The following is a 13,864-nucleotide window of genomic DNA, read 5'->3' on the forward strand; positions in this document are numbered from 1 at the left end:
AGGACCATTTATAAGTTTCAGCTTGGAAGGGCATTGAAGTGAGATAGCATCCAGTTCAATTATGACAGGATTATGATCGGAATCTAGTTCAGCAAGAACAGTCTGAGAGATAACATTTGGGACATTTTTACATACAAGGATATCAAGAACATCAGGATGTCTATTTTCATGACTTGGGAAGTATGTAGGCTTGTCAGGACCAAGAACAAACCACTCAGATTGGTTCATCAGTTTGAAGAGCTTCCTGCCATTGGGGTTGGAAACAACACTGAACCATGCAGGGTGCTTGCTATTCAGATCACCAGCTACTATGGTTGGGATTACATTATCATTAAAGATGTTGTTCAGATCTCTGATAGAAACTGTTTTCCTGGGTTGAAGGTAAGTAGCAAATATTTTCAGCTGTGATCCATTTGATAGTGAGACCATGACACCTTGTATTTCAAAAGACAACATTGGAGGGAGGGTGATGGCTTCATGGTATAAACTTCTTTTCACAAAAACTGCAACCCCACCTGCAGCAGCTTCTGGTATTCTGTCACTTCTAAAAACTTTGTAATTGGACATAGTAAACTTCTCTTTAGGTGTGAGGTGAGTTTCTGAGACACAAGCTATGTCAATGTTATGTCGAACAAGAAACTCAGTAAATATCATCTTCTTAGAGCTAATACCATTGGCGTTCCAGTTAAGGATTGCTAACTTATGAATAGCAGGCTGACTAACCTGATCCATTTAATAGTTGGAAAATGAGATTTTGGAAAACAGGCTTGATTTTAGCCCAAAGTGACAGGAAAAATGGTTTAATGGCTGATACTAGACTATCAAGGAGGGAATCAAATAGTGATGAATTGTCAGATGGTTGAGAGGAATCTGCTTGAGAACTATCTTGAGTAGATCCAGGTCTTTGTTGATTTGACTGTGAACTGGGTTGATTATGCTGAGAACTTGTAGGAGAGCTTAAGAGTTGGGCATAAGTATGATCAGAAACAACATGCCGAACAGCTGGAGAGGCACTAGAACGGCTAATGGGAGGAAAATTACTGAGGTCTGGTGCAGGGGAAGAATGAACAGTAGAATGCTGGACTAGCTGGCGAGTGTCTGAGATGCGTTTTTTCTTCAACTCAACATAATATTTACAACCCTTGTAGTTAGCAGTGTGATTTTCACCACAGTTCACACATACAGCAGGAGTAACATTTTTTGAAGTGCAATCAGAAGTAGAGTGAGAACCTGAGCAATAGACACAGCGGGGTGCTTGACGACAATAATTCTTAGTATGCCCATATCTCTGGCATTTGCCACATTGTGGAACTTGATAAGATTTCTTTTTAGGCTCAACATAAACAATACAATTCATGAGTTTGGTCAGGTCATAAATTTCATTATTCTTCTGAATCTTCTTGTCAAGGTAGAGATTGACAACAGGGATTGGCTTCTTTTCACGATTCCAAACTCTCATGAGCTTGAAATTTTGAAAACCCAGTGCTTTCAATTCTTCACTGATTTCTTCTTCATCAAAGGAGGTGGGAACATTTTTTATGACAACATCAGTTGTTCGATCCATGGGTAAGCGGTAGGAATGATACTCCACACCTTTAGAATCAAGAAGAGAACTGAATTGGCGGTACACATCAATAGTTTTGCAGTCAAGTCTAAAGAACTCTTTCATATCTTTGATGGCAAAATCAGGAGAAGCATTTTTCAACCACTTGATGAAATCACCAAGAACAGGGATACCAAACTTGAGGACAAACATTGGAGGAATTTTTACTTTTGTAACGGGGTCTTCTGTGCCCATATCAGTATCATCTTGCACTTGCTGGTTGCTGAGAGCTTGAAATTTGTGGGCCAATGGAATTCCATCTTGAGAAGTTTTTGGTCTTTTCTTGCTTTTCTTGCTATTCGATTTCTTCTTCATCAAAGGAAGTGGGAACATTTTTTATGACAACATCAATTGTTCGATCCATGGGTAAGCGGTAGGAATGATACTCCACACCTTTAGAATCAAGAAGAGAACTGAATTGACGGTACACATCAATAGTTTTGCAGTCAAGTCTAAAGAACTCTTTCATATCTTTGATGGCAAAATCAGGAGAAGCATTTTTCAACCAGTTGATGAACTCACCAAGAACAGGGATACCAAACTTAAGGACAAACATTGGAGGAATTTTTACTTTTGTAACGGGGTCTTCTATGCCCATATCAGTATCATCTTGCACTTGCTGGTTGCTGAGAGCTTGAAATTTGTTAGCCAATGGAATTCCATCTTGAGAAGTTTTTGGTCTTTTCTTGCTATTCTTGCTGACAATGGTGATATCACTGCTATCAGATGAACAAGTAGAGATGGTGTGAACCTTGGCCTTCCTGTTTGTAACCAGGTGGAACCCATCATCCCCAGAATGAGAAGAGGAGGGAATAGAGGGAAATGCAGGAGCTTGAGAGTTGGTTTGAGAACCATTGAGAGGAGACTTGGATGAGGCAGTTTGAGATCCAGTGTATGTAACCAAAGGAACGGGAGAAGTAGTACTTTGAGGTGAAATCATTGAGCCTTGGGATTGAGAACCACGGGGGGGAACTGCAGGACTGCTGGATTGAGAACGAATAAGGGATACCTTGGCAGAGGATTGAGACCCTTTCCGGGACATTCTAGGGATCAGAGATGAGTGAGAACCATGGTTGGATGTCACTGGGTTTGGAGTAGCGGATTGCGAACCATGGAAGGACATTACTGTATTGGAATTGGGAGAACAGGACTGATATCCATAGGACACTACAGGAGTAGTAGGAGAACAGGATTGAGAGCCATGGAGAGACACCACTGGAGTGAGGTTGGTGGGAAAAGTGAATCTCACTTGACCATTTGGGAGCATAGTGCTCCCAGATGTAGAGACACTCACAGGAAAAGGAATATGTATTCAAATTGCTGTCCAAAATAAGAAGTAACGACGACCAGGCCGTCGATAAATGTTCAAATAACAAAATCGCACAGGAAAATTAGAAGTTTCGAGAAAAACTATAGAAAATTTTCGGAGCACGAAAAAAAAGATGTCGACTCACCGAGAGCTGAGACAAGAATGTGACCGTTTTAAATATCTGAAAATTTTCACAACAAAATTACCTGTTAAACAGAGAAAAACTATTTACAATAAACACATTATCAAGAGAAACGAGTAAGGAATGCGTAATACTGGTAAACTTAAATGAAAGTTTTGTAGTGGTCTCTCAACGGGCAGTAAAGGAAGCTATGTGTTTGGATTGTGGGAAAGGAGTTCAAAGATGGATTTGTGTATTGGAAAAGGCAGTGGTGGAGCCAAAATCAAGGGGTGTTATTAAATGTTTAGACCTTGAATTTGAAGGTCCTGCACAGGTCTCAGGAGGTCCACAATGTTTTTCACTTCCCTCAAACTCTATGCTTTCTTTTTTCAATCACCGATTCATCATCCAAGAGATGAAATTTTTCTTAATGATAATGACTGTAAAGCTGTGTCCACATGTCATCGACGTCGACCGACGGCCGTCGACTATGTGTGGGCATAGCTTTAGACCTTGGGGTTTCATTAGAGTCCCATATGGTAGAACTCAAGTCTCACTAGCTCTTCGCTAGATGTCAGCCCAAGAATGTTATGTAGTTTTACATAAACTCCGCTAGAGAGAAGCACCAGAGTTTCATTAGTACTGCATAGTAGCTTATTCCTGCGCTAGGGGGCAGGTCTGGAAAAATCCAGTACTATAGCTTCACTAGATTTCCACTAGATGGCAGCACTAGAGAATTGTTTCACTAGACTCCCATTAGAGGCGCCATTGTGCTAGTAAATCTTCACTAGATTTCCACCAGATGGCAGCACTAGAGAATTGTTTCACTAGACTCCCGTTAGAGGCGCCACTGTGCTAATAAATCTTCAAGTGGATCACGAGGAGGGGGGCAGCCGGATGTGCAGATCCGAAGTACATTCGGATTCGATTTCGGGGTCGCCGAGTTCGGACGAAGCTTTGTACTAGTAAATCTTCACTAGATTTCCACCAGATGGCAGCACTAGAGAAATGTTTCACTAGACTCCCGTTAGAGGCGCCACTGTGCTAATAAATCTTCCAGTGGATCACGAGGAGGGGGGCAGCCGGATGTGCAGATCTGAAGTACATTCGGATTCGATTTCGGGGTCGCCGAGTTCGGACGAAGCTGAGGAAGCCACGCCCCTTGCCCCACCTTGTCGCGCTTTCAGTCTCAAGATCTGAAAGAAATGAGAGAAAATTACCATTAGGGTATGAGAAGTTCTACTTTCATAGAGTGCTATAGTTCTACTCAATGGACTGCGAACACGGGGCTTTTGTTAGGCCAGCCACTTACTATCAGGTAGACCTGACAGGTGTGGCTGAAAAGGTCCGAATGTCAGGTCTACCTGATGAGTATACACACTATCAGGTAGAACTGACTCTATCAGGTAGACCTGGCCTTGGAAAATTCCCCCCCACTTCTACGAGTTTGTAATGTATTTTGTACTGTAAGACAAGGATGGGAAAGACCCTCAAAGATTCTATAGTAAACTTTCCATTTGTTGAACTTCCATATTATGCATGTAAATAAAATTACAAAATTTACAATAATGTACAAAACTAGGGGAGGGGGGTTAAACTAACGTACCAGACTTGGGATGCAATCCTTGTCTTAGGAGGGGAAATGTAGACAGGAATTTCGGGTATTCGGGTAGTTTAGTCTAAGTACAATCTACATAATTATTTCCTACGAAGAAAACATGCAAAACAGAATGAAGAACTCCCTAAAGGAAGAGCAAAAGGCCCTTTATCTAATTTTCAAAATAAATTGCAAAACAAAATTACAAACAGCGAAAAAAAATAATAAAATAAAAATAAATCAAAGCACACGCAAGGATGGGAAAGACCCTCAAAGATTCTACAGTAAACTTTCCATTTGTTGATTTTCTACATATTATGCATGTAAATAAAATTACAAAATTTACAACAATGTACAAAACTAGGGGAGGGGGGTTAAACTAACGTACCAGACTTGGATGAAATCCTTGTTTTAGGAGGAGAAACGCAGACAGGAATTTCGGGTATTAAGTACAATTTACATAATTATTTCCTACGAAGAAAACCTTACTCGCACTCTTTTGTTGAATCATGACGGCAATACTTTGAAGAAGACAACAATCTTTCACTAATGTTCAAGTATCCAAGAATCCAAGTATACTGATATACCTGACAGGTACACCTGATCATGTCCGCCTGTCAGGTCTACCAGATAGTGTGTGTGCTCATCAGTTATCCACCTGGGGAACGGGAAGAAAATAAAATGTTCAATTTCTTACACAAATTGAAATGCAGGACGTTGAAGATTTTATATTTTTAGATAGGTACTTCGATTTTTTTTCTTTAGTGAGGAGAGGCAAGAATACCTATTCGCACTTTTTTGTTGAATCATGACGGCAATACTTTGACGAAGACAACAATCTTTCACTAATGTTCAAGTATCATGGTATACTGATATATCTGAATTAATGGTAGACCTGACAGGTACACCTGATCATGTCCGCCTGTCAGATCTACCTGATAGTGAGTGGCTGGCCTAAGAAGTTGCTACACTTGTGTTTAATTATACTGCTCAAATGAGACTACTGTCCCATTATCCAAGTAATACAATCCGAAAGTAAAATACAACTGTTTGTTGTTGTTGTTTACAAATGTCGGGACATTGACCATTAGGCCATTTTCTTATTATGTATTTGCACAATTGAAATATGTACCTATGTAATTGCAATCAAAATACCATTGATTTTTTTTTTGTGGGTATTGAACCTTTTGCAGTGCAAGCAGTCGGTCCACACCCCCCTTGATGAATGAGATAGTAATAAATAATCTATTATACTAAAAAATGCATATCTACTACTCACTTTAAGTCTGAGCTGTTTCAATTCGGTGACGGCTTCCATCTCTCGCAGCCTGGTACTCATTAGATCTTCCTCTAACCTCTGAGTCTCTGTAGAGTTCCAGTTGAGCAGGTTGCCTATCTTCTTCGGAGTCGAGTCGGGTGCAGGGGCAGGATCTGGCTTCCTTTCCTGCAAAAAGAAGAAGAAGAAGAAGAAGAAGAAGAAGAAGAAAAAAATGAGATAAAATTAAAAAAAAAAAAAAGAGTTCAAGCCAGAAACATTAGTACGTTGAATGTACTAGTTCCCCATGGACTTACTCACAAAATATCTAATAAAGCCGCAGTGACATGGGACGTTTCTTATAGCCGATGGCCCTACTTGTACCAATCACCATGAATCACTTAAGATAAACAACTTGCGCGTGGTTTGTATCCGGATGGGTGACCGTCTTGTTCTAGTAGCGACGTTCCCGCAACCATCTAACTAAGCTCTCTGGACAGTACTGCTGGCTTTTCCGACCCCACTCAGCCTAGGTGAGGTAAACGTAAGTAGAATAGAATGTTATACCCTGTTTATCCTAAAAAGTCCCTTTACCCCAGCAGTCTAAACAAGGTGGGTCATCTTTTGATCTGTTCATCAGTTTACCTGTAAGTGTTTGAGCCAGGCAGCATTCAGTTCGGCTACACTTTGCTTCAGATCTTTGAGTGATAGGTTGGCCTCAGCTTCTCTTAGCTTGACAGCAATGAGTTCTTCCTGAAGATGTGCTACGGAATTGTCTACCGTGGACTCACGGAGAGTTTTCTTCTCCTAAACAGGGGGATGAAAAGGGGTATATTAGAGAGTGCCCAAATTAACGTATCCTATTAAAAGAGGTGATTAATTTGGGTTTCACACATACAAGATGGCATGGCCCACCGGTGGGCGTTTTGTTTCTTTCTCAAAGGACAGGAGAAGAGACACAATACTCCCCATGTGGGTACTGGGTCAACACGAGAACACCAGACAGTACCCCTTTGCAATCGAAAAACGAGTACGATTTTTTGTCGATGGTGGGCATCAAACCCAGGACATTCTGCATGACAAGCAAGCACGTTACCACTGGGCTACCCATGCCCCCACTATACTTTACTGGTCACATACCTATACTAGAGGGGTTTAATGTTGCACCTAAAAAAGGTCAATAAATGATTCTTGATTTCTCTTGGCTTACCTCTTCAAGTTCTTCTATCCTGGCTCGCAGGTCCCGTACTAAAGCATCAGATTCCGCCACAGTAAGTCTTACTTTGACCAGCTCGTCTTGAAGACATTTGATCATCTCTTCTCGCTGTGTTAGCTTCTCCTTGCTTAGTGATGCCTCATCCATTGAACTCTGGCACGAGTTATGCTGAGGAAAAAAAGTTACAAGAGTTTAAATTAGAAAAGAAAAGCAAACTTTTATTTGTGTTGAATGAAATACTAAAGTAACGGGTGAGATAGGAATTTCAAGCATAAAAATAACACAAGCTCGTTTCCCAAAATAATACAACCCTGCTAGATTTTATTATTGGACTTGGACTCGAACCACCAACCTCCAGATCCGAAATCTCGAACCACAAATCATTACGAACATTACAATATTTTGGAGTAAAAGTCCTTTAAAGAAATTTTTGCCCAGTACTTAATTTAAAATTTCTTCCCCTCAATGCGTCCATAAAGGGGGGAAAAATGGTGGATGTGTACACTTACATTGGCTTCCACCAAGCTCCTCAATGATCTAAAAGCAATGCAGTTAAAATGAGTGTTCATACAACACACGATACTATTTTTTCCCGATCCGACACAAATATTACTCATTCGACAAAAAATAGGATGTATCTCACGCCAAGTGGGAACAGGGTCTTAGGTGTTGTTGTATAGATACCTCCTATCTAGGAGCAACTCGTGGCTTACCTCTGCTTTCATGTCGGCTACTTTGTCCTGTAATTCTCTCACTTGGTCACTATCCTCCAGTGAATTATATCGCAACTCTCCCTCAGCCACCATCTCTTCATTCTGAAATGAGACAGATATGGGATATGAGTTGCTGAATTTTCGCTCAATAGCTTAGTATCTACGTATTATAATAGGCGTGCACATCGGATGTATTGGGTTTGATTGTTGGCAGAATTGAAGATCCATGTTCGGAATTCGGAATGCAAACAGCTTTTTTGTTCTTTTTCTTTCAAGGTTTTTGAGAAAAGACTCACCACAAAATATAAAATATTTTTGTTCTTATTTGAAGAGCTTTGATAGAGGGAATCATGACAACATACATAGGTCTTATGGTCCGCAATCGAAGAGAGAAGGAAAGGACAGGCCAGTCGTCCCTAAAACAAACCTTTCGTTTTAGGAACGGCTGGCCGAACCTTTCGTTTTGTTAGAATAAAGTTCCCCACGAGCGTGAATCGACCTGGGGCAATAGAGTTTGTACATTTGGCTACCCCCACCACCATTACACAATTACACCAGGTTAGATCAGTGCTATCCAAACTTTTCTGCTAAGCAAGTGTCTCTGATATTACACAGGTGAACTTTTCAACATAGAAAGCTGAAAGCTTTGTCAGGGTACGAATACACAGAGCGTCAGAGCTTTTTTCAATCTTGTTACCTATTTCTTATGGCGCTGGCCATATCAAACGCTCTGACGCTCCCTGTATGTCCGTACCCTTAAAGCCTGTTCCAACTTCTCGTGAGATTCATTCGATTTTTTGTCGTATGATCTAAAAGCAATGCAGTTAAAATGAGTGTTCACACAACACACGATACTATTTTTTCCCGATCCGACACAAATATTACTCATCCGACAAAAAAATCGGATGTATCTCACGCCAAGTGGGAACAGGGTCTTAGGTGTTGTTGTATAGATACCTCCTATCTAGGAGCAACTCGTGGCTTACCTCTGTCATCCGACAAAAAAAAAATAGGATGTATCTCACGCCAAGTGGGAACAGGGTCTTAGGTGTTGTTGTATAGATACCTCCTATCTAGGTGCAACTCGTGGCTTACCTCTGCTTTCATGTCGGCTACTTTGTCCTGTAATTCTCTCACTTGGTCACTATCCTCTAGTGAATTATATCGCAACTCTCCCTCAGCCACCATCTCTTCATTCTGAAATGAGACAGATATGGGGAATGAGCTGCTGAATTTTTGCTCAATAGCTTAGTATCTACGTATTATAATAGGCGTGCACATCGGATGTATTGGGTTTGATTGTTGGCAGAATTGAAGATCCATGTTTGGAATTCGGAATGCAAACAGCTTTTTTGTTTGTTCTTTTTTTTTTCAAGGGTTTTGAGAAAAGACTCACCACAAAATATAAAATATTATTGTTCTTATTTGAAGAGCTTTGATAGAGGGAACTATAACAACATACATAGGTCTTATGGTCCGCAATCGAAGAGAGAAGGAAAGGACTGTTCTTTTTTTTTCAAGGTTTTTGAGAAAAGACTCACCACAAAATATAAATTATTTTTGTTCTTATTTGAAGAGCTTTGATAGAGGGAACTATAACAACATACATAGGTCTTATGGTCCGCAATCGAAGAGAGAAGGAAAGGACAGGCCAGTCGTTCCTAAAACAAACCTTTCGTTTTAGGAACGGCTGGCCGAACCTTTCGTTTTGTTAGAATAAAGTTCCCCACGAGCGTGAATCGACCTGGCAACCTGGCACTTACTACTTTCTCGTGTTTAGTTACCTTCGTTTCAAGTCGAGATATTTTCTGAGTAAGCTCCGCTACAGCTTGAGTATGTTCCGCTTCTCTGATCTTCCAAGTCATTCGCTCATCCTTCATCTGAAATCATAAAAGGGAATATTTATTCCATTAATTTAAACATAAGAATATGAAATGGACAAATAAAATACACCAGGGTGATGGTCTCTAGCCATGTTTCAATGGCTCGCCCTGAACCGCTGTCAACCATCGTGAGAAGCAGAGAGAACCTTTTTAAAAATTGTTAGCTTGCCAGGCTGGTTCGTGTTAGCGGTCCTACTCACTGTTTCGGTCCATGGATGTTTATAGTCCTACGCTCGTAGGACCATAAACATCTGGGTGGGTGACCACTGACCGCCTGAGAAATCGATTTTTTAAAAGAGGTTTGATAGAGGGAACTGTAACTAGCAAGGTATAATCGTCCCGAAATCTAAGAGAGAAGGAAGACACAAGAGGAGAAAGCCAGCCGTTCCGAGAACGAACAATATCCGTTCAGGAAAAAATACACCCTGGGCGGGAATCGAACTCGCGGCCTAGCGCTTACAAGTCATACGCGCTACCTGGGCTATCGAGAGCTTACCTTGGACTCAAGGGTTCCGAGAACGAACAATATCCGTTCAGGAAAAAATCCACCCTGGGCGGGAATCGAACTCGCGGCCTAGCGCTTACAAGTCATACGCGCTACCTGGGCTATCGAGAGCTTACCTTGGACTCAAGGTCGGAATACTTGTGCTGTTGCTCCTTCAGTTTGGCGGTCAGTTCTTTGACTTTGACCTGAGTAGTGTCTAATTTATCCGCCAGGAGCTTGTTATCCTCGTCTTGTCGCTTGAGCTGATTGCCGCTCACTTGGCATTGGGTTTCTAATTCCATCACCTGAAAGGAAAACAATTTGAGATGGCTTAACTTAAATAATATGGTTATCCTTGTATGGTAGGCTTGCCAAACGTCCCGAATTGGCCGGGACAGTCCCGAATTTCAGGGGGTGTCCCGGGTTCCATCACCTGAAAGGAAAACAATTTGAGATGGCTTAAATAATATGGTTATCCTTGTATGGTAGGCTTGCCAAACGTCCCGAATTGGCCGGGACAGTCCCGAATTTCAGGGGGTGTCCCGGCGTCCCGTTCAGTCTTTCATTTTGGGGCGTTTTGTCCCGAATTTTCGTTTTTGTCCCAGAAAAAATTCGGGACGCGTTTTTTTAACTTTAAATTAGGCCCTATAAATCAGAATTTGTTCTTAACTTGTTTAAATTTGTCATGCTTTCATAAGTTTGCTCTTCCACTTTGCTAAACCTTTATAAACGAGAAAATGTTGTATTAAACCGCCTTAAACGAAAAAATGAGCTGGTCCCTTGGATTCTCGTTTATCCAGGTTCGACTGTATTTTGTTTATCTGTATTTAATAATAGGTACTACAGTATAGCGAGCTATACTAGTAATGAAAGTATTGCAATCGGTCCAAATTTTCAAAATCGGGAAATGGGTGGAAATATCCGTGTGATTATGTTCGCGGATTTCGCGATTATGTTCGCGGATTTCGCGATTATGGTCGCGGATTTGGCGATTTTGTTCGCGGATTTTGCGATTATGTTCGCGGATTTGGCAAGTATGTTCGCGGATTCGCGTCCCGAATTGACATTTTGGATATTTGGCAAGCCTATTGTATGGTTATCTATCCAAGTGGTTAAAGCGAACGCCTGGTAAATGAGGACGCTTTTCTCTCTCTCTCTCTCTCAAGATTAATGTTTGTCGTTCATATGTTGTAACAAAGAAATATTAAACTTGAGTAGTCTGTGACCTAACTTGCCCTAGAAATAACTAAATTACCTTGAGTTCAATCATCTCTTCCTGTTCTTTGTTTTTCATGACCGTGTACTCCTTCTCCATCTTCTTCATTTTCTTCGTGTTGTAGGAGATTTTGTATGCGGCTTGCATGAGAGCGTCCGGATCTGCGTCTGCCTTCAGAGGTAGCTCCTTCTGGAAATACTGAGGAGGAAGAGAAAATAGGATGGTTAAAACGTTTTGTCTAAGGTTTCAAAATATGACGATGAAACTAAAATTAGCTTAAAACTCTTAAAAGCTAAAGAAACTTGGAGGAGTATGTACTCTGTAGAAGAATAGGATGGTTAAAACGTTTTGTCTTAGGTTTCAAAATATGACGATGAAACTAAAATTAGCTTAAAACTCTTAAAAGCTAAAGAAACTTGGAGGAGTATGTACTCTGTAGAAGACTATATGTGGCCATAGTTCGGTAATTTCACCACAAACACGGAGCTAAGCATCAATGGCTACTGAAGTTAATAATAGTAGTAATAATATAACCAAGCCTGGGCAATCGCGTGCAGCTGACTTTCCCGGTTCCCACTCAGGGTGGGTTAGGTTAATTTGAGTAGGCGTGTAGCTTGTCGCCGAATAAGCACGTTGAATGCTCCAGTTCCCGATGGATCACTGAAGTTAAGCAACTTTGCGCGTGGTTGGTATCCGGATGGTTCAATACCTGGGCAATCGCGTGCAGCTGACTTTCCCGGTTCCCACTCAGGGTGGGTTAGGTTAATTTGAGTAGGCGTGTAGCTTGTCGCCGAATTAGCACGTTGAATGCTCCAGTTCCCGATGGATCACTGAAGTTAAGCAACTTTGCGCGTAGTTGATATCCGGATGGTTCAATACCTGGGCAATCGCGTGCAGCTGACTTTCCTGGTTCCCACTCAGGGTGGGTTAGGTTAATTTGAGTAGGCGTGTAGCTTGTCGCCGAATGGAGGTTAAAACGTGTCAGGGTATATCTACCCTCCTTTATCGTCCCCACTTAATGCTAATCTCACCTATACATCGATGAATTTCAAGCCTTGAATTGGACTCGAACCACCAACCTCCGGATCCGAAGTCCACCTAACCACTGAGTTTCGTTTCAGCTAGAAAAAACTAAATTACCTTGAGTTCAATCATCTCTTCCTGTTCTTTGGTTTTCATGACCGTGTACTCCTTCTCCATCTTCTTCATTTTCTTCGTGTTGTAGGAGATTTTGTACGCGGCTTGCATGAGAGCGTCCGGATCTGCGTCTGCCTTCAGAGGTAGCTCCTTCTGGAAATACTGAGGAGGAAGGGAAATAGGATGGTTAAAACGTTTTGTCTTAGGTTTCAAAATATGACGATGAAACTGAAATTAGCTTGAAAATATTAAAAGCTAAAGAAACTTGGAGGAGTATGCACTCTGTAGAAGACTATATTTATGTGGCCACAGTTCGGTAATTTCACCACAAACACGGAGCTAAGCATCAATGGCTACTGAAGTTAATAATAGTAGTAATAATATAACCAAGCCTGGGCAATCGCGTGCAGCTGACTTTCCCGGTTCCCACTCAGGGTGGGTTAGGTTAATTTGAGTAGGCGTGTAGCTTGTCGCCGAATGGAGGTTAAAACGCACGTCACCTGCCTCGGTGGTGTAGTGGTCAAGGCGCTCGCCTGGTAAACAGGAGGGCGTGGGTTCAATCCCAGCCGAGGTATGGAATCCTCAATATAATTTGAGAATTTGACCACAATAATAGTAGTAGCCTACTGCTGGAGTAAAGGGACTTTTCAGTCCTATTTAGTGGTCAAGGCGCTCGCCTGGTAAACAGGAGGGCGTGGGTTCAATCCCAGCCGAGGTATGGAATTTTATCCTCAATCCTAATTTGAGAATTTGACCACAATAATAGTAGTAGCCTACTGCTGGAGTAAAGGGACTTTTCAGTCCTATGCGAGCCACAATAGTCAATAATAGTAGTAGCCTACTGCTGGAGTAAAGGGACTTTTCAGTCCTATGCGAGCAGTATAAATAAGCACTATTATCTGCTGAAAACCTTCGCAGTTATATAGTGACGTTTAATTTCTAAACTCTTACCTTAAGCATTCCTTCCATGTCCAAACTGAGCAGCGCTTCCTTGCCTATCCCGAGTAGAGCCAGGGCCACCTCAGGGGTTAAATCTTAGATCACGTTATGTGCCCAAGTGTGACGTTTATAAGAGGTTTGATAGAGGGGACTGTAACAACGGAGGTCTTATTGTCTCGAAATCGAAGACAGGATAGGAAAAAGCCAGCCGTTCCGAGCACGAACCCTGTCTGTTTAGGATAAAATCCGCCCCGGGCGGGAATCGAACCCGCGGCCTAGCGCTTGCAAGGCAGACGTGCTACTCTCCAAGCTAACTAGGCCTTGCGCCGCGCCGTCTAAAATTAGCTGTAGGAATTCATGTTAAGGTATGTCCAAACATGGTCGACTGGCG

At 41.7% G+C, this 13,864-nt stretch overlaps 2 protein-coding genes across 4 annotated transcripts; both read right to left on the reverse strand.

Moving 5' to 3' along the window:
- Positions 1-3,100: 3,100 nt before the first annotated feature.
- On the reverse strand, positions 3,101-10,485 carry LOC103520708 (ecotropic viral integration site 5 ortholog-like). Of its 3 annotated transcripts, XM_017448601.2 has the most exons (5): positions 10,319-10,485; positions 9,599-9,694; positions 8,910-9,011; positions 4,152-4,229; positions 3,101-3,962 (listed from the first exon to the last, which is right to left on the reverse strand). In XM_017448601.2, the coding sequence occupies exons 1-5, from the start codon at positions 10,481-10,483 to the stop codon at positions 3,909-3,911; spliced, it is 495 nt and encodes a 164-aa protein (XP_017304090.1). In that variant the 5' UTR covers positions 10,484-10,485; the 3' UTR covers positions 3,101-3,908. The 3 variants fall into 3 exon arrangements, with proteins under 3 accessions (XP_017304090.1, XP_026687531.1, XP_026687532.1); XM_026831730.1 differs by lacking the exons at positions 3,101-3,962; positions 8,910-9,011 and adding an exon at positions 7,815-7,916 and having other exon boundaries at positions 3,996-4,229; XM_026831731.1 differs by lacking the exons at positions 3,101-3,962; positions 4,152-4,229 and adding an exon at positions 8,612-8,800.
- Positions 10,486-11,427: 942 nt separating this feature from the next.
- Positions 11,428-13,554, reverse strand: LOC108253872 (ecotropic viral integration site 5 protein homolog; the record flags this gene model as incomplete). Its single annotated transcript, XM_017448600.1, has 3 exons — positions 11,428-11,595; positions 12,538-12,696; positions 13,486-13,554. Coding segments are annotated over 3 exons (396 nt in total), but the record flags the coding sequence as incomplete, so codon positions are not given.
- Between the last annotated feature and the right edge of the window lie 310 nt (positions 13,555-13,864).

This window comes from Diaphorina citri, unplaced genomic scaffold (genome assembly GCF_000475195.1).
Source record: "Diaphorina citri unplaced genomic scaffold, Diaci psyllid genome assembly version 1.1 scaffold3964, whole genome shotgun sequence".
Taxonomy (NCBI): Eukaryota; Metazoa; Arthropoda; class Insecta; order Hemiptera; family Psyllidae; genus Diaphorina; species Diaphorina citri.

Coding starts and splice junctions, on each gene's coding strand:
- LOC103520708 (XM_017448601.2), bottom strand. CDS start 10,483: ATGGAATTAGAAACCCAATGCCAAGTGAGCGGCAATCAGCTCAAGCGA. Junction 9,695..10,318: donor ATTCCGACCTTGAGTCCAAG/GTAAGCTCTCGA, acceptor TTATGATTTCAG/ATGAAGGATGAGCGAATGAC. Junction 3,963..4,151: donor CCGAACTCGGCGACCCCGAA/ATCGAATCCGAA, acceptor GGCGACCCCGAA/ATCGAATCCGAATGTACTTC.